Source organism: Sus scrofa, chromosome 14 (genome assembly GCF_000003025.6).
Source record: "Sus scrofa isolate TJ Tabasco breed Duroc chromosome 14, Sscrofa11.1, whole genome shotgun sequence".
In the NCBI taxonomy this organism is placed as follows: Eukaryota; Metazoa; Chordata; class Mammalia; order Artiodactyla; family Suidae; genus Sus; species Sus scrofa.
In genome coordinates this window covers 54987383-55014111 of record NC_010456.5, presented here as the reverse complement: position 1 = coordinate 55014111, position 26729 = coordinate 54987383, and the positions used below count along the sequence as shown (strand labels likewise).

Sequence of the window (26729 nt, the reverse complement as noted above, 5' to 3'; positions counted from 1 at the left end):
TCATTTATTCTCTCTCCTCTCTCTGATGAATTTTTCTCATATCCTACTTTCACATGAGAAATAATCTAATCTCAGAGAAATTCCATCTGAATGGGAAATTTGATAGCATTTTCTCTTCTCTTGTGGCTCATTAATTTTCCATTAATGAACAAGTTCCTTGTAATTAGTGTAAACAGTATAATTTCAAGAGAATGCTCATGTGCACAGCAATGTACTTTGATTCTCTACACTTGGATTGACAACAAGACTTTTTATTTATTTACTTGTTTATTTACTTATTTATTTGTCTTCTGTCTTTTTAGGGCCACACCCGTGGCATACAGAGGTTCCCAGGCTATGGTCAAATTGGAGCTCCAGCTGCTGGCCTACGCCACAGCCACAGCAACAGCAACATGGAATCCGAGATGCATCTGCAACCTACACCACAGCTCATGGCAACGCCGGATCCTTAACCCACTGAGCAAGGCCAGGGATCGAACCTGTGTCCTCATGGACAGTAGATGGGTTCATTACTTCTGAGCTCAACAGGAACTCGACTCCCTTTTAAGTACTGAAAAAAGATACTAAAAAAAAAAAAAAAAATGGGGAGGGCTCCATGAGTCCCTCTTTTCTACCATTCCCGCTTGTACATGAGAAAAGGGGGTTGAAGGCCAGGAGGAGGGAGCCAAGGGAAACCGAAAGGATAATCAGCTGAGATGCCAGAACAAGAAGTTTCACCAAAAGTAGCCTTCAGGAAGCAGAGGATGGGATCTTTGCTTCCAGGTGGGAGCAGAAAGAATGAGAGCTTCAGCAAAGAAACAAGGAAAATCCTGATACTACCAGGTTCAGGAAGGATGGGGTCCCCCAGGTAGCCACCAGGCTACAAATCTTGTCTCTTTCCACATTCATTTAAAAAAATAAATAAATAAACCCTGCCGTGCTCTCTTCTTTTCCTTCCTCTTTTCTTTTTTCTTTTCTTTCCTTTTCTTCCCCTGCAAAGAGAGTACAAATCAGGGAATCTCAATTACCAAACAATGAATAACTCATAAACCACCAACCACAAACATTTTAAGAAAATCAAAACATAAAAGAAGAACAACTTTAATGTACCTTTTCTCTTTCTTTTTTTTTTAAAGAGAGAATTTACACCTGAGGAAAATTTTTTTTAAGTAATCAGGACATTAAAGTCAGCTTAATTAAAATAATCATAGGAATGAGGATGAATATTATATCATGAAATGAGAGCAGGCAGTTATGAAAAGAATTAACCATATGGAGGTCTCTGGTGGCCTAATGGGTGAAGGATCTGGCCTTATCTGTGCTGTGGCAAGATTACAACCATGGGCTGGGAACTTCCATGTGCTGTGAGGCATGGCCAAAAAGAAAAAAAAAAAAAAAAAAGGAATTAACCAGTGATCTTGGAGATACAAACAGCCACTGAAATAAAACTTTTCAAGATGTGGGCTCAGTAGCAGAATGGGCACTGCTAAAAACCAAACCAGAGAGCTGGAAACTAAGACCAGGAGCTCTCCCAGGACACAATACAAGGCATAAAGAGACAAAAGCTGGAGTTCCCGTCGTGGCGCAGTGGTTAACGAATCCGACTAGGAACCATGAGGTTGCGGGTTCGGTCCCTGCCCTTGCTCAGTGGGTTAAGGATCCGGCGTTGCCGTGAGCTGTGGTGTAGGTTGCAGACGCGGCTCGGATCCCGAGTTGCTGTGGCTCTGGCGTAGGCCGGTGGCTACAGCTCCGATTCGACCCCTAGCCTGGAAACCTCCATATGCCGCGGGAGCGGCCCAAGAAATAGCAACAACAACAACAACAACAGCAAAAGACAAAAAGACAAAAGGCAAAAAAAAAAAAAAAAAAAAAAAAAAGAGACAAAAGCTTTGAGTGACACGTAAAGAATTCTGAAGGACAGATCTAAAAGTTTTAGCACTGGTCCACAGACATCCCATCCATTTGGCTATCATCTTTCCTGCTCATCTTCATAACCTAAGCATCTCAAAGGTTGGGCTTTTCCCCAGTTTTGTTGGTTTGTGGCTCACAGTGGAGGTCTGGGCCCCGGCTTTCCCCCAGGGCTTCCCCTAACTAGCGCAAGTAATATTCTGAGCCTCAGACAGGCTCCCTAGGAAGTCCAGAACCCCCAGCAGCTTTAATGCAACCTGGTCCCCACCCTGCACCTCCCCAACCTACTCTTTGACACACGCTGAGTGCCAGTCTCAGGCGACGCTCCTGGACGATGAGTGACTCTAGAGGTCAGAGGACCAGTCCCTCGAGAAGTCTCCCGAGTATTGGGAAGCCGGGTAGGGAGAGAGAAGCATAGTTTTCACTTCTTGGTATCGCGGCCACGCCCCTTCGACCGACCACGCCCCTTTGAGTTGTAGAGCTACGCCCTCAGCGGCCGGCCTTGTGGGAGCTGTAGGGCTGAGCGGCCTCGCGGGAGAAGGCGGGAGGGTCGGCTGAGAAAAAACTGGGGGCTGCGCCTAAGTGAGGGGACTTTGGGTCTCCCCCGGCTTCCTGCTCCACCTCGGCCAGTGAGGCGGGGTATCCGGGGCGCCTTCCGATCCCGCCTGACGCCGCAGAAGGGCTCTCGCTCCTTGCTTAGAGGCTCTAAATACTGCATTTATTCTGCTCCGAACTTGCACAGCCCTGAGGGCCCAGGATTTGGCCTGAACTTTGCGAAAACAGAGCTTTCCTTTTTTTGATCTGTGAACAGAGGCTGCTTTCAGAAACCTGACACCCAGCACGGTCCACGTTTGCAGACACTAGGACCGAGACCTCCCTCCCTAAAGATGCCTTGTTCACACTTCTGCCCCGTGAAGCCACAACCTGTGAGCATGGAAGCAACCTGTGAACATGGATGGAAGATGCCCAGCTTTATTCAGTCTTCCTTTAGATATAATCCCTGAATGGACCCTGTTCAAATTTAGGTTGTGGTAAAATGCTCCAATCCCAAGTGACAATATTCTACTGATGTTGGCTGCTGGATTAAGAAAGAGCCCAGAAGTTTCTCCTGTGTCAGCCCAATAAATAGTTGATTTAAATCAGACTGTGGAGGAGGAAAAAACCACTTCTTTCTGCCCAACTAGGTTCTCCAGCTGGGGGCCTTGAAAATTAAACTGACATAAGGCATGAAAATGCATGGGAATTTCATAATGAAAATGAAAGGATGGCAGACAAGTGACTGAGGCTTGTATACCATCTTAGACTAAGCAAAGGAAAAAGTTTGGGACTTCTGGGAGAGTTGAGGCAAGTAAGAGGAAGTTGTGTGTGGGGGAGATGTGTGATCTATAAAGGTTGTCTTTTAATGTAAAGAGTCTCAGATGATAAGCGCTGTCTCTGGGGGTAGCTCAAAATTGAGTGCCAAGTAGGCATACGAGGGAGTGGCTAGTCTGGTACCCTTTAAGACATTGGTGAAAGACCTGGAAGGTTGTGTGGTAGCAGCACACAGAGAAGCTGTTCAGTATTAATGGCATTAAGGGTAGTGAATTTACAGAAAGCTCACATACCACATGGCTGGCCTTTCTTTTGGATTATCACAGGACCCTTCACTGTAAGTTTATAAGTTGGGTGTGATCCATTATACTGGCCCCCAACTCTGTTACTAAATATTAATGTTGAGCCTTAAACTAAGACAGTTTGACTTCAGAGCCCAAGGCTGTTACCACTCACCTACCACATATCTGGGCTGTTTCAGCTCTGCTGAAAAGAACTGTGTGACCTCAGGCCAGCTGTTCATCTCTTGGCCTCCTTTGCTCATCTGTATCTGCACACAGATATGGGAAGTTGTGGTAAAAACCATTCTGATTCTGAGACATGGGACTACCGAGCACCCACTATGGCTAAGACACTTGCTGACACAAGAGGTGTCTGCAATGTTCTGGGCAAACGGGTCAGAAAAAAAAGAATTTTCCAGCATAGTGAGGTGATGAGAAAGTAGAGTTTATTGAGATAAGGGATGCTGCTGGTGCAGTGGGACAACTTCCTGATAATCAGGGAGAGCCAACCCCTGTGTGGTATCTATTTTTATAGCCCAGGGAGAGGAGAGGTCTTGTGGTATACCTATTGATCTGCAGATTTGCTGGGGAAAGAGGGTCTTTGGATACACTTGCTGGTTGGTTGGGGACATATAAGGCCTCTATAGGGGTGGGATGAGGAATGGGCCACATACTTTTTCTGGTAGGGGCAAGAAGGAGTAGGCCAGCTTGCTCAAGTTGGGGGAGGGAGCATGACACTGAGATAGGTGGAGCGATGATAAGGGTCTGGTCTTGGCCAGAGGCTTTGTGTTCTCTCTCCTTGAAGGGACTTTGAAGTCCAACAGTGTTAGACTAAGGTTTGGTGTTTAAAATGGAGACAATTTTTTTGTAAAGTTGTGTAAATGTGTAATAATACTTTAAGTGCCCATTAGACATGGTAGTGTCTTTTTATCACTTGGCTTTTCTGCTTTTTGCAAGAGAGCAGGCACCAAATAATCAGATTTTGGTGTTGCTTAGCAAAAGGACTGGCTCTTTCTTTTGGAATTCATTAGTTCTCTTGTAGTTAGGTAAGTTTTTTCTCTTCTGCACTCTCTGTTCTGAGGCTTAAAGATTCTAAGACACAAAGCTTTGTGTTGGTAATCCTATTTTACAAGGCTGTTCTATTTTCCCTTTGAAGACCAACTCCCAATCATTTAGATACTTAAAAGCCTAGACACAGCGTAGTTTATTCCTATAATGTACTGACCTCAAATGCCAGGTAGGTTTTGCAGTACCTACCCAGGAAACAAATCCTAGATTTTGCACAAATGACTCATACACATTAAAGTGCCATTAGAAACCCAGGGATTTTTAGGTGTAAATGTCAGAATAAGAGAAGGACTAGAATGTTGGAGGCCATACTTAGGGTCAAATCTCAGCAGCTTCATTTTTTGGGGTTGTGTGACCTTGGATAACTTAACTAACTCCTTTAAGCCTTAGTTTCCCCATCCCAAATCATAATATATCATAGAGGGTTTTGTTGGTTGTTTTTTTGTTTTGTTTTGTTTTGTTTTTTGGTCTTTTTAGGACCACACCTGCAGGATATGGAAGTTTCTAGCCTAGGTGTTGAACTGGATCTACAGCTGCCAGCCTATGGCACAGCCTCAGCAATGTCAGATCCAAGCCGCATTCCATGACCTGTGCCACAGAGGCAATGCTAGATTCTTAACTCACTAAGCGAGGCCAGGGTTTGAACCTGCATCCTCATGGGTATTAGCCGGGTTCTTAACCTGCTGAGCCACAATGGCAACTCCATCACAGTTTTTTAAAAGATCAAGTGAAAAACAATATGATATACATTTAGTGTAATACATCACCAATGAGAGAATGTCACTTGCCATCCAGCTGTACAAGTATTGTGACATTAGCCACTTCAATTGTTGAATTTAAACACACCCTGGAAGGCGTCCAGGGAGGAGATCAGGAATAAGGCCTCTGTGCTCTGGGAAAACTGGCAGAACAGGGCTTCAGATAGATATTTTCAGGAGCAACTTTTATAAACCCAATTTCTTGCATCTTCCCTTGCTTAGAAAAGCATTAAAATAATTAAGATATTTGTGCCTCGGTAGCAGTAACCTTCTACTGAGAAGTGTGTTTGATTACATGGACTTCTGCTCCAAAATCATATATACACTGACCTCGCCACTCTTTGGTGAAGTTCCTCAGAACTATTCTAGAGGTTGCCTCCTGGGCTAAAGTCCTCAGTGTGTCTTCAAAAAAACCCTGGAACTCATAGCTCTCACATTGTGCAATTTTTATTTGTTGACAGTTTTGACAACCATGAAGGGGCCCAGAGCAGACTTCTCTCCTTTGCCTGAATGCTTCCAGGATCTGGAGCTCTGGTACCAGCAGGGCCCACTGTGCCCATCTACCTCCTTAGGGAATCTAAATGAATATGGGTGAGTCTCTCCTGGTTTGTGGATCTTCTGATAATTGGTTGATGATCTTGAGTTTTATTTGGTGGTGTATTACAAGTACCTGGGCCCCCAGTTGAGAGATACTTGGGAAGTCCAGTTGAAAAACACTGGGGAAAAGTACCCCAGTTGAAGGATACTGGGGAGAGCCTAGTTGAAAGACACAGAGAGGTCAGGACTGAGTGAATAGGTGGGAACCTGGTCTAATGCCTTTCATAAACAAGGGGCATCAGAAATCTAGCTTCTAACTAACATTCTAACCAGATTTATGTACAAATGAAACTTACAATACTTATGAGTACTTAATTGGAATTAAAGGCAGTCTTTCCCTGAAAATGGCAAAGATGGGGCTCTTTTGATATTCCAACACCAGTTTATTGCATATGCAGTTAAAATTAGAGAAAGCCAACTTGATAAACATCTTTTCAGAACTCTGACCCTAAAGAACAAGTCCTTCTAGAGGAGTTTGCATTTTTCTCCCTGTAGTGTTCTACTAGGGAGCTCAGAAACTCTTATCTAGACCATCTCCAATTCCTGAGACTGAGGAAAAAGAGGACTTTTGGAACTAAACTTAATTTATTCTGTTATTTATAAACTAGTGAGTTTTCAGCATGCACGAAAATAAACTCAAAATGACTTAAAGACTTATTAAATATAAGACAATACCCTGTCACACTCCCAGAAGAGAACATAGGCAAAATGTTCTCTGACATCAGCCTTACAAATGTTTTCTCAGGTGAGTCTCCCAAAGCAACAGAAATAAAAGCAAAAATAAACCAATGGGACCTAATCAAACCGACAAACTTTTGCACAGCAAAGGAAACCAAAAAGAAAACAAAAAGACAACTTACAGAATGGGAGAAAATAGTTTCAAATGATGCAACTGGTAAGGGCTTAATCTCTAAAATATACAAGCAACTTATACACCTCAACAGCAAAAAAGCCAACAACCCAAAGGAAAAATGGGCAAAAGACCTGAATAGACATTTCCCCAAGGAAGATATACAGATTGTCAACAGACATACGAAAAGAAAATACTCAACATCCCTGATTATTAGAGAAATACAAATAAAAACTACCATGAGATACCACCTCGCACCAATCAGAATGGCCATCATCAATAAGTCCACAAATAGCAAATGATGGAGGGGGTGTGGAAAAAAGGGAACCCTCCTGCACTATTGATGGAAATGTAAGCTGATACAACCACTCTTGAGAACAGTATGGAGGTACCTCAGAAAACTATACACAGAACTACCATATGACCCAGCAATCCTACTCTTGGGCATATATCTGGACAAAACTTTCCTTAAAAAAGATACATGTACCCGCATGTTCATTGCAGCACTATTCACAATAGCCAAGACATGGAATCAACCCAAATGTCCACTGATAGATGACTGGATTAGGAAGATGTGTATATACACACAATGGAATACTACTCAGTCATAAAAAAGAACGACATAATGCCATTTGCAGCAACATGGTTGGAACTAGAGACTCTCATTCTGAGGGAAGTAAGTCAGAAAGAGAAAGCCAAATACCATATGATATCTGTTACAACTGGAATCTAATATACAGCACAAAGGAAACTTTCCACAGAAAAGAAAATCATTGACTTGGAGAATAGACTTGTGGTTGCCAAGGGGGAGGGAGTGGGGTAGATTGGGAGCTTGGGGTTAATAGATGCAAACTATTGCCTTTGGAATGGATTAGCAATGAGATCGTGCTGTGTAGCACTGGGAACTATGTTTAGTCATTTATGATGGAGCATGATAATGTGAGAAAAAAAGAATGTGTACATGTATGTGTAACTGGGTCACCATGCTGTACAGTAGAAAAAAAAATGTATTGGGGAAAGAACAATTAAAAAAAAGGAAAAAAACTAGTGAGTTTTATATTTTAATACTTGATTCATGACAAAGCTTTAAAAATGAAACTGTGAGATCTCTGTGTTTGTCTATATATCTGTGTGTACATTATAGATATGATATATCTTTACCTATGGATGGTGTTATCAAAATTAATTTACAAATGAGCTCTATTTAATTGACCTAAAGGAATTTATAACTTCTCAGAATTATAAAAGAAACTAACCCAAATAAATTTCAAGTTTATGTAAACTGGGAAATATTTAGCATTAAGTTAATATTTGGTATTAAAGTTATTTTAAGTTTGCTGCTTAATTAATACAGACAAATATTAGAGTTATCAACTTTACGTATAATAATTTGATATACTCAGGTTTACTAGAAATCAAATAAGATTGTATTATAACTGTTGCAAAATTTGTCAGCCAGAAAAATAACTTGGTATAATGAAATTTTTATAAGTAAATCAAGTGTAAATGAAATAAAAGAGTTTAGGTAAACTCTTTAGGATAATTATGTTTTAGGAATATCTACTTGAAAACTGTTTCTTCAGATTTTGGTAACTTGAAACTTTAGAGTTTTGCTAAATTAAGCTAAATAGTGGAAGTTTACTGTGTCATCCCCAAATATATTAAGATACTGGAACATTAATTACCAAACATAGGCTTCTTTTTTACATAAATTAAAGATATTTAGGACTATTGATAAATATGTTTGGCTACTGCTTCCTAGAGGAAAAGAGGCAGAACACTCTTTGACATAAGTCGTAGGGGTATTTTTTTGGATCTGTCTCCTAAGGCAAAGGAAACAAAGGCAAAAATAAACAAATGGGGCCTAATTAAGCTTAAAAGCTTAGCAAACGAAAGCATCAACAAAATGAAAAGATGGGAGTTCCCATCGTGGCGATAACGAATCCGACTAGTAACCATGAGGTTGCAGGTTCAATCCCTGGCCTTGCTTAGTGGGTTAAGGATGCAGCGTTACGGTGAGCTGTGGTGTAGGTGGCAGACGCGGCCTGGATCCTGCGTTGCTGTGGCTCTGGCGTAGGCCGGTGGCAACAGCTCTGATTCGACCCCTAGCCTGGGAACCTCTATATGCCATGGGTGCCACCAGAGAAAAGACAAAAAGACAGATAAATAAATAAATAAAAAGATGACCTACTGAATAGGTGAAAATATTTGCAAGTGATATGACAAATAAGGTGTTAATATCCAAAATGTATCAATAGCTCACACAACTCAATATAAAAACAAAACAAAACAAAACATGCAATTAAAAGCTGGGTGGAGGACCTGAACAGATATTTTTCCAGAGAGGACATGCAAAGGACCAACAGGCACAAAGAAAGTTGCTTAACATTGTTAATCATCAGAGAAATGCAAATTAAAATCACAACAACAAATCGTTTCACATCTATCAGAAAGGCTATATGACCAAAACAACACAAATTAATGTTTGCAAAGATGTGGAGAAAAGGGAAACTACACACTGTTAGTGGGAATGGAAATTGGTACAGCCACTATGAAAACAGTATGGAGGCGTCTCAAAGAACTAAAAATAGAACTACCACATGACCCAGCAATTCTACTTCTGGATATGTCTGAAAAAAAAAAAAAAACCAAAACATTATTTCAAAGATAAATGCGCCCCAATGTTCATAGCTGCATTATTTACAATGGCCAAGATATGGAGACAACCTAAGTGTCCATCCACAGATGAATGGATTAAGAAGGTGTGGTACATATATACAATGGAATACTACTCAGACATAAAAAAGAATGAAATTTTGATATTTGCAACAACGTGGAGGGTTTATGCTAAGTGAAATAAGTCAGAGAAAGACATATACTGTATGTTAGCATTTATATGTAGAATCTACAAAATAAACTAGTGAATATAACAAGAAACAATAGAATCACAGGTGTAGAGGACAAACTAGTGGTTACCAGTGAGAAGAGGGGAGGGGGAAGGGGCAAGACAGGAGTAGAGGATTAAGAGGTACAAACTACTAGGTGTACAATAAATAAGTAACAAGGACATACTGGCCAGCACAGGAAATATAGCCAATATTTTATATTAACTTTAAATGAAGTAATTAAAGAAATTTTGAATCACTGTGTTGGACACTGAAACTAATGTAATATTGTATACCAAATATACCTCAATAAAATTTCTTGAATTAAATAGAATTTTAAAAAAGAAAAGAAACTGCCACAAGTTGGTGAACTGAAATCTCAAGTTCTGATCTGGTATCAAAGGAGAATATTTAAAACTGGGAATGCTAGTAAAATAACCCTTTGTTTTCCTACTGCGTATCTCTGTGAGGCTGGGGTTTCCTCATTTATGTCAATCAAAATGACATATCACAAGAGACTAAGTACACAAATATGAGAATTCTTCTGTCTTAAGCCAGGCACAAGGAGATTGGCAAATTTATAAAATTGCTACACTTCTTACTACATCTTTTGTTTTGGAAAAAGTGGTTGTTTCCATAAAATATATGTTATTTATTTTCACATGCAAGGAATATATACTTTTTTCTTTTTTAACATCTTTTGAGGGCTGTACCTGTGGCATATGGAGGTTCCCAGGCTAGGGGTCAAATTGGAACTATAACCCCTGGCCTACACCACAGCCACAGCAAGGCAGGATCCGAGGTGCGTTTGTGACCTACACCAGAGCTCAGGCAACGCCAGATCCTTAACACACTGAGCGAGGCCAGGGATCGAACCTGCGTCCTCATGGATGCTAGTCAGATTTGTTTCCACTAAGTCATGAGGGGAACTCCATTATTTTTATTTTATTTTTTTCATTTTAATAAATGAATTCATAAGTGGCTCTGAGCGCTGTTGTAAAGAAGATAAACTTGATCTTCAAATTCACCACTCCTTTGGAGCCCGTCTATGCTACTATCATCTCTTTCCTGACATCATCTCACCTTCACCCCTCAAGCTATTCAGTCCCCTGACTGACTTCACACCATCCTTTTTAACACTAAAAACCCCACCAAAATAAATGCACATCTCTCTAGAAGGCTGGCAAGGAATGACACTAAGAGTAGGGTTTTCAAGCATCCAGGAGCCTGAAGGAGAGAAAAGGAGGTCTTTTGACATTCTTCTAAGGTCACACAGAGCTACATCTACCAGCTTAAGTATGTATGCACCTATATAGATATATATTTATCTTTATGTATCTTTAAATATACTAAGTATACTTATTGCTTGATGATCAAAAATAGCAGACAGTACTACCAGGCAAAGAGAAGCATCTTCAAGTCAAGGTCAGAGAGAATTTCATTCATTTATACTGATGATGGAGGAGCCGAAGAGCCAAACTGGACAGTGAGGTGAACTCAGAGGGCAGTCAGAAAAGGAAGGCAGCCGACACTAGTGAGATAAAGGGAGAGGCAGCATTACCATTTCTGGAGCCTGGAAACAGATCCTGGGTGACACACTGTACATTCTCAGGCTTTAAGTTTTGTTTTTTTAAAGAACAGCTCTATTGAGATATAATTGACACAATAAACTGCACATTTCTAGAGTATAATATTTGGTGAGTTTTGACATATATTGACACCCATGAAAATATCATCACAATCAAGATAATGAACATATCCATCACCTCCAAAAGTTCCCTCGTAACCCTCTGTAATGCCTTCCTCCCACCCTTCCCCAGTCTCACCATCACACCTGTGCCCAAGGAACAGTGATCTCCTTTATGTCACTATACTTTGCTATAATTGCCATGGAGTTCTATATAAATGTGTTCATTCATACCAAACGGACTCTTCTTTGTCTGGCTTCTTTCACTCAGGATAGCTACTTTCAGATTAATTCATGTTGCTGTAGGCATCAATGTTTCCTTTTTACTTTTTAGTAATGTCTTTTTTGTGTAATTTACCACAATTTGTTCATCCTTTCATCTAGGGGTGGACATTTGGGTTGTTTTCAGTTTGAGGCTATTACAAATAAAGCTTCCATGAACGTTTATGTGTAAGTTTTGTATGGATAATGCTTTCTTTTCTTAGCTACATACCTAGAAGCAGTATGGCTGGATCTTATGGTAGATATATGTTTAAACTTTTAAGAAATTGCCAATGATTTTCCAGAGTGGTTGTGTCATTGTACATTCGCACAAGCAATACATGAAAATCCCAGTGGCTCCAAGCAATATATGAAACTGCCAATAATTGCTATTGTCATCTTTTCAAACTGTAGCCATTTAAAATGTATGTAGTGGCATATAACTGTGGTTTTAATTTGTATCTCTGTAACAACTCATGATGTTGAACATCTGTTTATGTACTTATTTGCCACCTGTGTATCTTTTTGGTGATGTGTCTGTTTAAATCTTTTTTTTTTTTTTTTTTGGTCTTTTTGCCTGTTCTATGGCCGATCCTATGGCATATGGAGATTCCCAGGCTAGGGGTCTAATAGGAGCTGTAGCCAATGGCCTACACCACAGCCACAGCAACGTGGGATCCAAGCCACGTCTGCAACCTACACCACAGCTCATGGCAACGCCAGATCCTTAACCCACTAAGCGAGGCCAGGGATCAAACCCGCAACCTCATGGTTCCTAGTCGGATTTGTTAACCACTGTGGCATGACGGGAACTCCTGTTTAAATCTTTTGCTCAGTTTTAATTTGACTTGTTTTCTTATAGTCAGGTTTTAAGAGATTTTTATATGTGCTGGATACAAGTCCCTTTGGAGATAGATGCTTTGCAAAGATTTCCCCCACCTCTGTTGTCTCTTCATTCTTTTACAGTGTCTTTTGAAGAGCAGAAGTTTTTAATTTTAATGAAGTCCAAGTAATTACTATTTTATGGATTGCACTTTTGGTGTTGTACCTAAGAAACACCTAACCAAAGGTCACAAAGGTTTTCTCCTTTGTTTCCTCTGGAAGTTTTATGATTCTAGTCTTTATTAGATCTGTGATCAATTTTGAGTTAATTTTTGTATATCGTGTGAAGTATGGATCCAAATTCTTTTTTCCTAACTGGTGGATATCCAATTGTTCTAGCAACATCTGTTGAGAAGTCCGTCATACCTCTATTGCTTTGCCTTAGTGATTTTTTCAGAAATCACTTGTCCAGGAGTTCCCTGGTGCCCTACTTGTTAAAGATCCAACATTGTCACTGCTGTAGTGTGGGTTCATTCCCTGGCCTGGGAACTTCTACGTGCCAAGGGTACAGACAAAAAAAAAAAAAAAAAATCAGTTGTCCATTTATGTGTGGGTCTCTTTTTGGACTCACTTCCATTGACTTATGTGTCTTTTTTAATGCCAATAGCATACATACTGTTTTGATCACTGTAGCAATATACAAATTCTTGATATCAGATAGTGTTAGCCCTCTATCTCTGTACTTCTTTGGTGAATTGTTTTTCTTACTCTATAAAGTTTGCATTGCCATATGACTTTTAGATTAGCTTCTCAAGTTCCATAAAAAAAAGTTGGGGAGTTCCTGTCTTGGCGCAGCAGAAACGAATGCAACTAGGAGCCATGAAGTGGCAGGTTCGATCCCTGGCCTTGCACATTGGGTTGGGGATCCCGCGTTGCCCTGAGCTGTGGTGTAGGTTGCAGATGCGGCTCAGATCCTGAGTTGCTGTGGCCCTGGCATAGGCCAGTGGCTACAACTCCGATTAGACCCCTAGCCTGGGAACTTCCATATGCCGTGGGTGCGGCCCTAAAAAGACAAAAGACCAAAAAAAAAAAAAAAGTTGGGATTTTGATTGGAGTTGATTTGAATGTATAGATTAACTTGAGGGAAATTGACATTTTAACAAAACTGAGTCTTCTAACCCATGGAAAAAATACCCATTTTTTCCTAACTTCTTTAATACCTTTCAGCAATGCTTTTTAGTTTTCAGCACGCAGGTCTTTCATATCCTTAGATTTACCCGTAGGCATTTAAAAATTTTTTAATTAGGAGTTCCCACTGTGAAACAATGGGATCAGCCATGTCTCTACAGCCCAATAGTTTATTTAGGCTTTTGTAGAATAGTTCCTCTGGAGGGTGAGAATGTTCTGGGTATTTTGAAATCGTTTCTTTTCTTACTTCCTCTGCTGATATTCAATGTGAGAACTGGGCCAACATCCTAGCGGTAAAACTCATAATATGTTGTCCTCTCTTCCCCACCCCGAGTTTTTCTCTCTCAGAATGGTCTACGTTGAGCCCTTCAGCCATTTGTTACTTACAGTTCAGGTTTTCCTACCCTGGTACTGATTCCCATAGAGGTTTCTGCATGTGTGTTTCTGGCATGGTATAACTTCCTGATGTAGAAGGGCTCATTTCTTCTGAGACTGCTGTGCTACAGGTGTTGGTTTTAGGTACAAGGGCACAGGTCCTCAGCGCTTTTGTTTGCCTCTGGCGCCCCCTACCTTCCCTCTCCGTGAACTTCCATCTCCTGGCTCCTCTATTTCCTTCCTTCACAATGTTCCCATGCTCCCCAGAGAAAACCTGGTTGGAGGAGTTCCCGTCGTGGCTCAGTCGTTAATCAACCCGACGAGCATCCATGAGGACTGCGGGTTCGATCCCTGACCTCGCTCAGTGGGTTAAGGATCCTGCATTGCCGTGAGCTGTGGTGTAGGTCCCAGACGTGGCTCGGATCCCACGTTGCTGTGGCTGGGGCCTTGGCCGGTGGCTACAGCTCCGATTGAACCCCTAGCCTGGGAAACTCTGTATGCCGCAGGTGCGGCCTTAAAAGACAAAAAAAGAAAAGAAAGAAAAAAAAAACCTGACTGGATAAGAATAACTGAAAATAGTATGAAACTGTTTGCAATTTAAAAGGGATCAAAATAACATAACATTAAGGAATGGAATGCTAATGGTGTAATCATAGATGAGAAATGTCTCACGTTACTTTGATACACTAACCACCACTGATTCTGTAAAATGGATTAAAAAATCAACTATTCCTTTCATATATGTTTGAATATTTCATAGCCTGGAAAATGAGAAGAATGAAAACAATTTTTCCAGGTGACTGAAGCTTTACAAACAGATCTGTGAAACAGTGTTTGTTGGTGGGGCAAACAGGTCAAGTCTGATTTTGTTAAACAGGCCACCTTTATGAAACTCATTTCTAAATTTTCAGTTAAATAAAGTATACATAAATTAATATTCACATGTAAAATTAGAAAATTACAGGTAACACTAGAGTCTCCTTGAAGTATTCCTTTCTCCCAATCCTGGTCCTTCTCTCATTGCCCAGCCATTATCAGCCTTTTTATGAGTTTGGCATGTATCCCTTCTTTAAATAAGACCTGTATCATTGAGGAATAATTGTCATACAATCAACTGCACATATTTAAAGTATATGATTTGATAAGTTTTGACATATGCACACATCTGTGCATTTTCCGTGTGGAGAACATCTCCATTACCCCCAAAGTTGACTCATTTCCCTTTGTAATCATTCTTTCCAACCTGGAGCCCAGGCACCCATGGATCAGCTTTCTGTCACTATAGATAGTTTGAATTTCAATAGGTGTATATAAATGGAGTCATGCAGTAGGTACTCTTTCTCTTTTGGCCTCTCTCACTCAGCATAACTATTTTGAGATGCATCCACGCTCTTCTATGTTATCAATAATCCATTCTTTGGAGTTTCTACTGTGACACAGCCAGTGAAGGATCTGTCATCTCCTTTGTGGTGACATGGGTTTGAGCCCCACCCTGGTGCACTGGGTTAAAAAGGATCCAGCATCCCAGCTATGGCTCAGATTTGATCCCTGGCCCAGGAACTTCCATTTATTGCTGAGTAGTATTTCCTTGTAAAGATATACCTCAGTATTTTCCCCCTTTCACCTGTCGGTGAACATTTGGGTTGTTTCCAGTGTGGAGCTACTACAAATAAAGCTGCAGTACACATTTCTCCCCTAACTGGCTGGTCTTTCCATTATTCTAAGTTTCTCTAGGAAAGCAAAAATTTTGAAATTTGATGAAGTCAGTATATCAGTTTTTTAAAATTAATACTGTATTTTTGGTGTTATACTTAAGAAATCTTTGCTTAACTCAAAGTCACAAAAACTGTGTTTTTTCAAGAAATTTTATAGTTTTAGGTTTTACATTTATGCTCAATCTTTTAAATATGCTTTAATTGCCCTTGGGTGAATAACTAAAGGTGGAATAACTGGATCATATAGTAGTTATAAATTTAATTTTTTAGGAAACTGCCAAGCTATATTGTTTCTGACTTGATTTTATCTCCTTTGTTGGTTTATCAGATGTTAACTCTTATTTGTGTTATATTGGTGGTTGTTTTAGAGTTTATTGTATACATCTCTAAGATATCACAGTATAGTTTTAAATGATACTGTAACAGTCTACGCATAAGAACTTTAGAAGAGTGTACTTCCATTTTTCCCCTCTAGGCTTTTTTTTTTTTTTTTTTTTTTTTTTTTTTGGTCTTTTTAGGGCTGCACCCGCAATGTATGGAAGTTCCCAGGCTAGGGGTCAAATTGGACCTGTGCCTACGCCATAGCAATGCTAGATCCAAGCCACATCTGTGACCTACACTGCAGTCTACTGCAACGCCGGTTGAGGAAAGCCAGGGATTGAACCCATGTTCTTATGGACAGAAGTTGGGTTCATTACCACTCAGCCACAACAGGAACTCCTCCCCTCTAGGTTTTTGATCCATTGTTGACATTAATTTTACCTCTACATATAGTATAAACTCCACAGTGTTACTATTTTGCTTTAAAAATCTATGGGCTTTTAAATACTTTTAATAAGAAGAAAAAAAATCATTTTCTAATTAACCATATATTCATCACTTCTGATGCTCTTCATTGCTTTGTATAGATCCAAATTTCTATCTAGTATCATTTTCTGCCTGAAGGATTTCCTTTAACAATTCCTATATTGCTGGTCTTCCAGAGTGAACTCTCAACTTCTGTATGTGAAAAAGTCTATTTCATCTTTGTTTTTGAAAGACATTTCTACTGGGTGTACAATTCTGGTTGGCAGTTTTTTCTCTTTTTTTTTAACATTTTCTTTTAATTTTTTATTATTTTTTATATAGTTATTTCCCCAATACAATTTTTTTTCCTACTGTACAGCATGGTGAACCAGTTACACATACATGTACACACTCCATTTTCACACATCATGTTCCATCATAAGTGACTAGACATAGTTCTCAGTGCTACACAGCAGGATCTCATTGCTAATTCATTCCAAAGGCAATAGTTTCTATCTATTAACCCCAAGCTCCCAAACCACCCCACTCCCTCCCCCTCCCCCTTGGTTTTTTCCTTCACTTCTTTAAAGATGCTCCACTGTCTTCTGGTTTGAATGGTTTCTGATAAGAAGTGTGTTGTCATCCTTATTTTTGTCCCTCTGTAATGTGACTTTTTCCCTGTGGCTGCTTTAAGATTTTTTTCTTTGTATATGGCTTTGAGCAAGTTGACTGTGCTATGCCTGGGTGAAGGTGAGTTCATATTTCTGGTGCTTGGGACTCCCTGAGGTTTTTAGATCTGTTAGTTTAAGATTTTCATCAAATTTGTACAACTTTCAGCCATTATTTCTTTAAATCATTTTTGGTCCCCTCCTTCCCTTTTCTACTTCAAGGATTTTGGCTGCATGTGACCTGAAGTTGTGCCACAGTTCTTTTCATTTCTTTTTTAAAAAATATTTTTCTCTCTGACTTTCTTTTTCAATACTTTGAGTTGCTATGTCTTCAAGTCACTAACCTTTTCTTCTGCCATGTCTCATTGGCTGTTAATCTTGGCTAGTGTATTCCTCATTTAGGCATTACAGTTTTAATCTGTGAAAGTTTTATTTTGGGTTTGTAATATTTTATTCTATTTTATTTTATTTGCTTTTTAGGGCCACACCTGCAACATATGGAGGTTCCCAGGCTAGGGGTCTAATCGAAGCTACAGCTGCCAGCCTACACCAGAGCCACAGTAATGCCAGATCCGAGCTGCATCTGTGACCTACACCACAGCTCACGGCAACGCCAGATCCTTAACCCACTGAGTGAGGCCAGGGATCAAACCTTCAACTTCATGGTTCCTAGTCAGATTCGTTTCTGCTGTACCATGATGGGAACTCCAGGTGTGCAGTATTTTATATGTATCTGCTTAGTTTGTTGAGGCTGTGGAATACAATTACAATGACAGTTTTAATGTCTTCTGTTAATTCTCACATCTGTGTCTGTTCTGATTTGGTTTCAATTGACTAAATTTTCTCCTTATTAGGAGCCTATATTTTCCTTCTTCTTGCAAGCTTAGCCATCTTTGTATCCCAGACATTGTGTATGTACCTTGTTGGTACTGGTTATTTTTGTATTTCCAGTTTATACTTGTATTTCTTGAGCTTCTTGAGATACAGCTAAGTTACTTGAAAAGAGTTTTATCCTGCTTTTAAGATTTGTTAGGTCATAATGGAACAGTGCTTGCTCAATCTAGGGGTAATTATTCCCCACTACTGAGGAAAAACTCTTCTGGGCACTCTACCAAATGCCCATGAAGTATAAGGATTTTTTTTCCCAGTTTTGCTGGTAGGAAAAAGCTCTATTACTGGCCCTGAGTGAGCACCAGGTACTAGTCCCTCTAATCCTTTCACATATCCCCATAATCGTCTTTTCCCCAGTCTTGGGTTCTTTCCTATCAGTGAAGAATGTACCTCAGGTGTTATGCTGAGTAGTCAAGAAGGCTATTCCATGATCTTCAGGGACCTTTCCATGAAGTCTCTGCAGAACTTTATCCTGTGCCTTCCAGCTGCCTTGTCTGCTCAGACTTCTGACTACATTTCTTCAAATTAGGGAGTCCATCGGACTCTTCCTGGGTTCCCTTTCTCTGTAAATTCTCTCAAGGAAGTAAGCTAGGGCAATCATAGGAACTGCTTTTTCATAAGCCTGCTCTTGGGGATCACTGTCCTTCTTGGCTTGCTGTGCAGTGCCTTAAAAACTGTTGTTTTATATATTTTGTCCGTTTTGTTGCTGTTTTTGTTCTAGGCAGGAGGGTAACTCTGCTTCCTGTTATTCTGCAATCTACACTACAGCTCACAGCAACACCGGATCCTTAACCCACTGAGCGAGGCCAGGGATCAAACCTGCATCCTCATGGATGCTAGTCAGATTCATTAACCCCTGAGCCATGACGGGAACTTCTTCACAATGTTTTTTACTTGGTTTTACTGAATTCATTCCTAGTTACTTGATGGCTTTCTTTGCTGCTTGAAAATGGGATCATTTTTGCCCAGTTGGTTTTTGTTGGTACTTGAAAGCTGCTGGTGTTCGACATATCGAACTTTATCTCTCCTCCAAGCTAAAGTCACTGATTAATTCTAAAAGTTCTCAGTTGACTCATTTGGATCCACCTTCATGACTTAGCTCAGAATAAATTCTAAAGGACAAATTGTTAAACTAATTTTTTTTTAATGATTAGTGAATCCGTAGATTTCAGAGTCACCAGTTTGAGTCTGTGTTCTACATTCTGGGGGTACAAGGTACAAAAACTGTGGTTTCTAGCTCATGCATCTTGATGGGTAGATAATTCAGGTAAGTTGATAGGAGGAGATAAGAGATTGACTCTCCTGTACATAGAAGATCAGGCATTGCCTAAGTGAGAAGCAGAGGAACCTTGAAAAACTATTCATGCTTAAATATATTCACCAGAATGTTGTGTCCCTGTCAAACAGTTTTCAAATCAGCAACAGTGATCATATTTTATTTCATTTTTTATGATTTTTATATTTTCCATTATAGTTGGTTTACAGTGTTCTGTCAATTTTCTACTGTATAGCAAAGTGACCCAGTCACACATACATGTATACATTCTTTTTTCTCACATTATCATGCTCCATCACATATTTTACTTAAGTTTTCAGCCTCTCCTTTAACATTTTAGAATGCATTTTTATGCACATATGTAAATCTGCAAGACAATCAATTCATGTAAGACAATGAATGCTTTCAAAGGTCACAAAAGGACATTTTAAAATTTCAGATATGAGTTACCCTCCCATTTGGCAAGGATGTAAATTCAATCCTGTAATAAATTATAGTGTATTGTAAAGATTAAATGGTCTCTTGGCTTGCATTCTCTCCTTGCTCCATTCTCTCCTCCACACAGCTGCCAGACTAATCCTTCAAAAACACCAATTTTCATATGCCACTTTTCAAAAACTAGCTTTCTGGCTTCCTGCCGCTGAAAAATAGTTTCAAATGCTTTTGTTTGGCATTCAAGGCTCTCCATGTTGTGGACCCTCCCAAACATTTCACGCCTCCTCGTTTCTTCGACCACGCAGCAGGCTGTGTGGTCTTGGGCTAGTTATTGAAACACCTACCTTCCAGCTGTCCCAGCCAAGGTCCTATGCAGCTGCAAGGCTTGTTGTCTCATCCAGCAATGTTTGGAAAGGCTATGACTGGGTTACATGCCAACCCCTAGCATGAGGAGACAGGGGTCATGGTGCCACCACCTGATCACATGGATTGAGAGTGGAAGGATGGTTCTCCAGGAGAAAACTGGGGCATTACTATGACAGGTTGTACGGCAAAACAACAAAGATCCATCGCCAGTGACTTAACATACTCTAGCCAAATACGTGTTCCAAAAAGGAGGAGACCAATGCATGTATTATCTCTCATTTGGGCCTCTTCCACCACACACAATTCCCTGAGGGTATATCAAGCCAGTTCAACCGAGGGACTGTACCATTCTGGAACATAGGAGACTCCTATAATCCTAAATCCATGTGCTCTCATCACAGTTCTAACCACGGTGTGCTCAGTTCATTGGTACACAATGTACATACCTTTTGAAATAAGGAAGTATGTGCTTCAATAATATGGCTTTTTATCTCAGGTTGCATAAATGTATGTAACACTCCAAATGATCTAAAATGAACAAAGCCAACACATTTCAATGATGAATCAAAAAACTATGTTTTGAGTTGTTTCCCTCACTTGAGGATAACATTTCTGATCATTGTCATCCTCTGTGAAAAGACACAAGACTAACAGCTCCTTCCTCCACTTAAGGCTTTAACCATGTTATCATAAATGACCACCTCAAAATTTGCCTGAAAGCTTCCATGGCAAACTGTCGGTCTGATGACGGTCACCGCCAAGCCCTTTGACTTTCATGATGTCTTGAGTGCCTTTCTTCCGTGCATATTCCCTTCCTGGTTTAAACTTTCATTATCCTGGTTCTGCAGTGAAAGAATATCTGCAAGTCTCTCCTAAAAGGGGAGGATCATACACTCCTAAAAGTCAGGGACTTCTCATTTTAGTTTCCCAGGGCTTGGCATTTTGTTTGGTGCGTTGGGTACTACCAGTCCATTGACCCATGCTATGCACAGACACCATAATAAACATTGGTTCATTTCTTATAACAACACCAACAGAAGCTTCTCTCAACAGACTAAATTCCAAGGAAAGAATGAAAGCAGGAAGGTAGCTGGTTTATTTGCACCTATTCTAAGACAGGCACTTTTAGGTATTTTATATATACATTATTTCATTTAACTTTCATAATCCAACAAATTCTTACCAACTCAGGGTTTGATTACTTGCTAAAGTAACACAAATTCATGGTGACAGGCCTATGAGTCAAATCCGGCATGTCTTTTTTTTTTATTTGTTTGTTTGTTTTTAACCAATCCCCATTTATTGTGATTCTGAGATTCAGGAGTTAATTTAGGTGCTACTAAGAAAAATAAAGAATGCCTATTTTAAGGAGTGTTTTAAAAACACTTCTTTGGGCAGCAATAGAAGTAAAAGCGGAAGAACATCATGTGACAGAAAATAGATTGTACGGGAGCCCTTTGGGAACTCTAGTGGGTGACAACTGTTTTTAAATTAGTTTTTTGTAAATCCAAAAAAAGTTTAATTTATACTTTATAGTTTCACAAAGCACATAGGAAAAATAAGGTAATGAGGGGTTATGTTTGCAATTCATAGGAAAGGGAATAATAACCTATATATAGCTATACCTATATTTATATATAGTCAATTTTCTTTTAAAAAGTTAGGCATGCCCTGGTGGCCTAATGGGTTGGGGATCCAGCATTGTCATGGCTGTGGCTTGGGTCACTGCTGTGGAGTGAGTTTGATCCCTGGTCCAGGAACTTCTGCATTGCTGTGGGTATGGCCAAAAAAATTAAACTTAAAGTGTCTTTCTGCCACCCATCTTCCATTTGATATAATAAGAGTGATAAAATGATGAATTATAGTTCAGGGTTTTGAAAAGCAAACCAGCTTTAGAACAATGCTTGAGATTGTTGCCAGCTTGACCTGTGGTTCCTGACAACCAACCTCAGAAATAATTCCATCGTCATGAGACATACGGAAAGAACCACAAACCAAACCTCAAAAATTCATGCTAAGATAAAATACCCTTTAAAAAAAAAATTCACCTTCGTATTAGAAGGCAGACCAAAAGGAAGTTTATCCTCCCACTGACAAATTCCCCAGAGACCTTTCTACCAGAAGGTTGACACACAGCTCCACCATCTTCTCTGAGCCTCCTGTGCTCTCCTTGGCATATGCCAGAGAGTAAGGGCAATCTGGAGAGTGTCATGGGCCTCAGGACCACTAAACAGATGGGGAGAGGCACAAAGCAAGCCCCTGGTCACCAAGACTACTACTTTCCTGCATTTTTCAGACCTGAGTTTTTAGCCAGAGACTGCTTCTTTGCGATAAATTGACTAAAAACTACTATCTCTTCCAAACCAATTCCTAACTTTCTCTTCTTGGGTGCGAAGACATAGATTACTTAAAACCCTTAAGAGAGTCCTATTGAATTTAAATTGCCTCTCATTTTTGTATAATAATAGGTTTATGACTGATGCTAGGTTTAGTGCAAATGTAGCAATCTTAAATACATTCTTAGTAAACGATTCCAATCTGTGCGCAGGTGATTTTTCCAAAATTAAAATTTAAACCTTAGTGACCAATTCCGCATTTCTGAGGGAGCCCTAAGCTCTTTTTCTAGAGAGGCAGTGAGAGTGCGTATCAGGCTTCCTCTCTTCACTCCCTTTGTGCTGCGCTTACCCTGGAGGTCATGTAATAACCAATGCCAAAGAAAAATCAAAATAGAAATTATTAGCGTGTGCCATCATGCAGCGGCGTACTCTGCCTAAAGATCAGGAAATTGTTTAAATATCAAATCGCCGCCAGGCATCTCAGCCCAGACCTGTGCGCGGAGGAGAGTTGTGTCCTGATCGAAGCCGAGGCGAGGGAGCCAGGAAAACGACCTGCGACTGCAGCCGGGTTTCAAAGCTGATAATTGTCTCCTAGCCGGTCCCGGCAGCAATTGCGCGGAGCTCCGCGTTGGGACCTTCTGGGGGGAACCTGGGCCTAGGGCTGTTTCGGGCGCCTACCGCGGGCGCTGGGAACCCCCGGGCACTCGGCCGCTCCTCCCAGCGCCCCGGCCCGCGACACCCGGGCTCCCGCCCGCGCCTCTGGAGGGGGTACCTAGACGCGCGGGGCAGAGGCTTTGCTAATTACCAAGCAGGAAGTGAGCGCAGGGAAGAGCGGTCGAAAGCCGGGGAAGAGAAGGAGGAGGAGGGGCGCGCGGGGCAGCCGAGGTTTGCGCCCCGCGTGTCGGAGCGGTCCACCTCCCCGCCCCTGCAACCCGGCTCTCCTCCGCTGTCCTGCTCCAGCGCCCCACCCCGCCCCCATGGCTTCTCCGGACGACCCTCTGCGCGCAGGTAAGGTGACACCGCGCCGCGCCCTCACCCGGAGCGGGAACCGTGGGCCTGGAGCTTGCTAGGCGCCCGCAGCTGCTGCGGGGCAGTCGGGGCCGAGCCCCCCGAGAATCCCGAGGGGTGCCCTGGGACTATCCTGGACCCTGGCACCCGAACCGGGTCCGCGTGGGGCCGGGCAAGGGACAGCTGCGGCGCCCGGACCCCTGCCCCCGCCATCCTCGGGAGCTGGTGGCCTTGGCCTCCTGCATCCCCGCGGCCCCCGCCACCCCACGCGTGCCTAAGACGCCTCTTCCCTCTTCCCATTCTGCGGCCCCGGCCGCTTTGTTCTGGACCCGGATGCCAGGTTGAAACAAGCCCGTCAAACCTCTCGGGCAGAAAAGTGCGCAAGGGCTGTATTTCAGTTTTTCTTACTGGACTCTCCCTTTCTCCCCACTCACGTACCTTCTCATTTCTCCTCTTCTTTCCTCATTTAACTTTATCTAAATGGTTGTGTTCTAAATATTGGCCCTCGAGGCTATTTCACAAACTCGTATCTAGGAAACTAAGCGGCAGATCCCACCTGTGGGACTCCACCTATAGAGGCCTTTGATTAGAATGGCCTGTGGTTCTGCCCTTCTCCTTAGACACCTGAGGCCACAATCTAGATTTTTCTTTGATCTCACTTGAATTTTAAAGTTGTAAAATACTGCGTTTGTACATGAAGCCAGACTCTTGACTTTTCTTTAATCTCATCTGAATTTAAAATCTTCCTCAGACTTCACCTTCCAGGAATGCTCTGCCCCTGCTCTCTGATAACCTAGACTGATCCTCCGTGGATGTTTGTTGATCACATAAATAAGTGTATGATGTATCGCCTTAGAGCACCCTGGGGCTTTTTCTAGTTTTGCTGAGGTTGGAAAAGCTAGGGAGAGAACCAGATGTTCAGAATGGCATTAATACCTGTTTAGAGAAACGTGTCTGTTTCCTGGGCTTGGGCAGGGACAGAGCTTAAATGTTTCATTGTTCCCTTGGAGCTTGAGCAGTTAGGAGAAGGAGACCAAGTATCTGGAGGTGGATCAGAAGATCACTAACTTAGCTTTCGCATCGGGATGTGCTGGGTCTGGGAGAGTTTCCTGGAGACTTGGAAGAAAGATCTAAATTCTTCTTCAGAGTGGGGAATGGTAAATATTTTATCCATGGAAGGTGGAAAACAAAGAAATAGTTTGGGTGGCCTTCTCCTCCCCATAACTCGTTTGGAAAAATAAAGGGGAAATTAAGGGAGAAACCCCACACCCCCTCACCCCACATCCACCTCCTCTTTGGAAAACCAAATTGACATGGTGATGAGAGGTAAGCTAGATTTTACTAACAGTGGTTTCACATCTCATTAAATGACTACGATGACGGGGATTCAGAAAGATCTTGATAGGGACCCATCGAATGGGGACAAGTAGAAAAGCCCCAGAGAAGGCAGGGGCTGGGAAACACAGCTTAATGTATTACAAACCTCAGTGAGTCCACAGTGTGTTAAAGCCACCAAGGCAGCTAACATGATTTTAGTTTGACAATAATGACACTTCAGGATCTGGAATTCCAGTCATGGTACGGAGTCTGCTTGGCCCAGCCAAGGTAGAAGCTCACAACCTGGAACAGACCGACGTGGAAAGCCTAGCACATGTGGTGGGATAGAGATATGGTGATAGGAGGGGGGTCATTTGGAAGGCACCTGTCTCCTTGACTTCAGGTGGTAGAATCCAGACTTGTCGGCAGACTTTTTGTCATCCTACAAAGAGCAGGGTGGCCTCCTTGTCACTTGCAGATGTTGAAGAACATCTTCAGGCCTCTGAGAGAGACCCTCGTGTCCGTTCCCACTCTGAAATTCTGTCAGTTAGATGAAGGTTCTTCCAGGAAAAAAAAAAAAAAAAAAGATTTAGGAGTTCCCGTCGTGGCTCAGTGGTTAATGAATCTGACTAGGAACCATGAGGTTGTGGGTTCGATCCCTGGCCTTGATCAGTGGGTTAAGGATCCGGTGTTGCCATGAGTTGTGGTGTAGGTTGCAGATGCAGCTCGGATCCTGCGTTGCTGTGGCTCTGGCGTAGGCCTTCGGCTACAGTTCCGATTAGACCCCTAGTCTGGGAACCTCCATATGCCGAGGGAGCAGCCCTAGAAAAAGGCAAAAAGACAAAAAAAAAAAAAAAAAAAAAGTAAAAATTACTTCCTCTTTCTAATATCTCATTTAGTTTCTGTAACCTCCAGGACACCTTCCATTACTGTAAAGAAGCCACAGGTGGGGTTAATATGTGGAACTTGTTAAATGGAATTTTCACGTCTCCACCCCAGACCCAGTTACCCTACCCCTGGTCTGGTTTCCTGCACTCACCTCCCAGCTGGTGTTTTCACACCTACTCTTGCCTTCCACCAACCTGTTCACCTAAAGGTGGCCAGAGTGACCTTTTAAAAACAAACCAGACCCTGTCATACCTCTTAGAAACCTGTGCTGACTTTCCAATAACTTAAATGGTGTCTGTGCCCTGTACACGGACCTCTGGTTCAGTCGGCAAGCTTGCTCGGTCTCTTGCTCTGCACTGCAGCCACGTTGCCTCCTCTGTGTCCTTGAAGACCCCTGGACCTCCTGGCTCCTGGCCTTTATACAGGTTGTTTCTGCTGTCCGGAATGCTGTCTGCACCACCCCCCACCCCCGCCACCCCTTCCAGATTTCAGATCAAAGCTGCTGTAGATCAGTCTCCATGGTACACACTCTTGGCACACCCTTCCAGCATTCGTCACCATTTCTAGCTGTGAATATTTCACCATTCTCTTGCTCCCCCATTAGACTCTAAGTTCTTGGACAGAGTGCATGTCTGTTTTGCTTGACATCTTATCTTCAACACCTGGTCCTGTACCCAGCACATAGTAAGCCCTGACTGAACACTTATCATCTCAGTGAATGAATGGAAGATATAAAATTTAACCACCTATGCTTCACCAGTGGGCAGAAGAAGCTCTTTCCATATTGGTGTCTTAGGAACTGATTCATCAAGTTAGATATGTTAACTGAGTTTACCTTGTAAAGTTAAAAATAAAGATGTTTGTGGAATTCCCGCTGTGGCACAACGGAATCAGTGGTGTCTTGGGAGCGCTGGGATGCAGGTTGGATCTCCAGCCCAGCTCAGGGGGTTAAGGGACCCAGCATTGCTGTAGCTTCAGCTTAAGTCACAGCTATGGCTTGGATCTGCCTGGGAACTCCATATGCTATGGGGCAGCCAAAAAAAAAAAAAAGTTTGTATGTTCACATGCATGTA

At 41.6% G+C, this 26729-nt stretch overlaps 1 protein-coding gene and 1 long non-coding RNA gene across 4 annotated transcripts in view; one reads left to right on the top strand and one right to left on the bottom strand.

Annotated features, from left to right (window-relative positions):
- On the bottom strand, positions 11039–25347 carry LOC110256688. The gene is made up of 3 exons (XR_002338567.1): positions 23890–25347; positions 20554–20635; positions 11039–11168 (listed from the first exon to the last, which is right to left on the bottom strand). It is a non-coding gene; the product is annotated as an uncharacterized LOC110256688 (long non-coding RNA).
- Positions 21906–26729, top strand: part of EDARADD (EDAR associated death domain) — a 68051-nt gene continuing 63227 nt past the window's right edge. Inside the window, exon 1 of one of the 3 annotated variants that reach the window (XM_021072013.1) lies at positions 21906–22379. In XM_021072013.1, coding sequence (XP_020927672.1) covers positions 22285–22379 — 95 coding nt within the window. In that variant the 5' untranslated portion in view covers positions 21906–22284. 3 annotated transcript variants of the gene reach the window in all.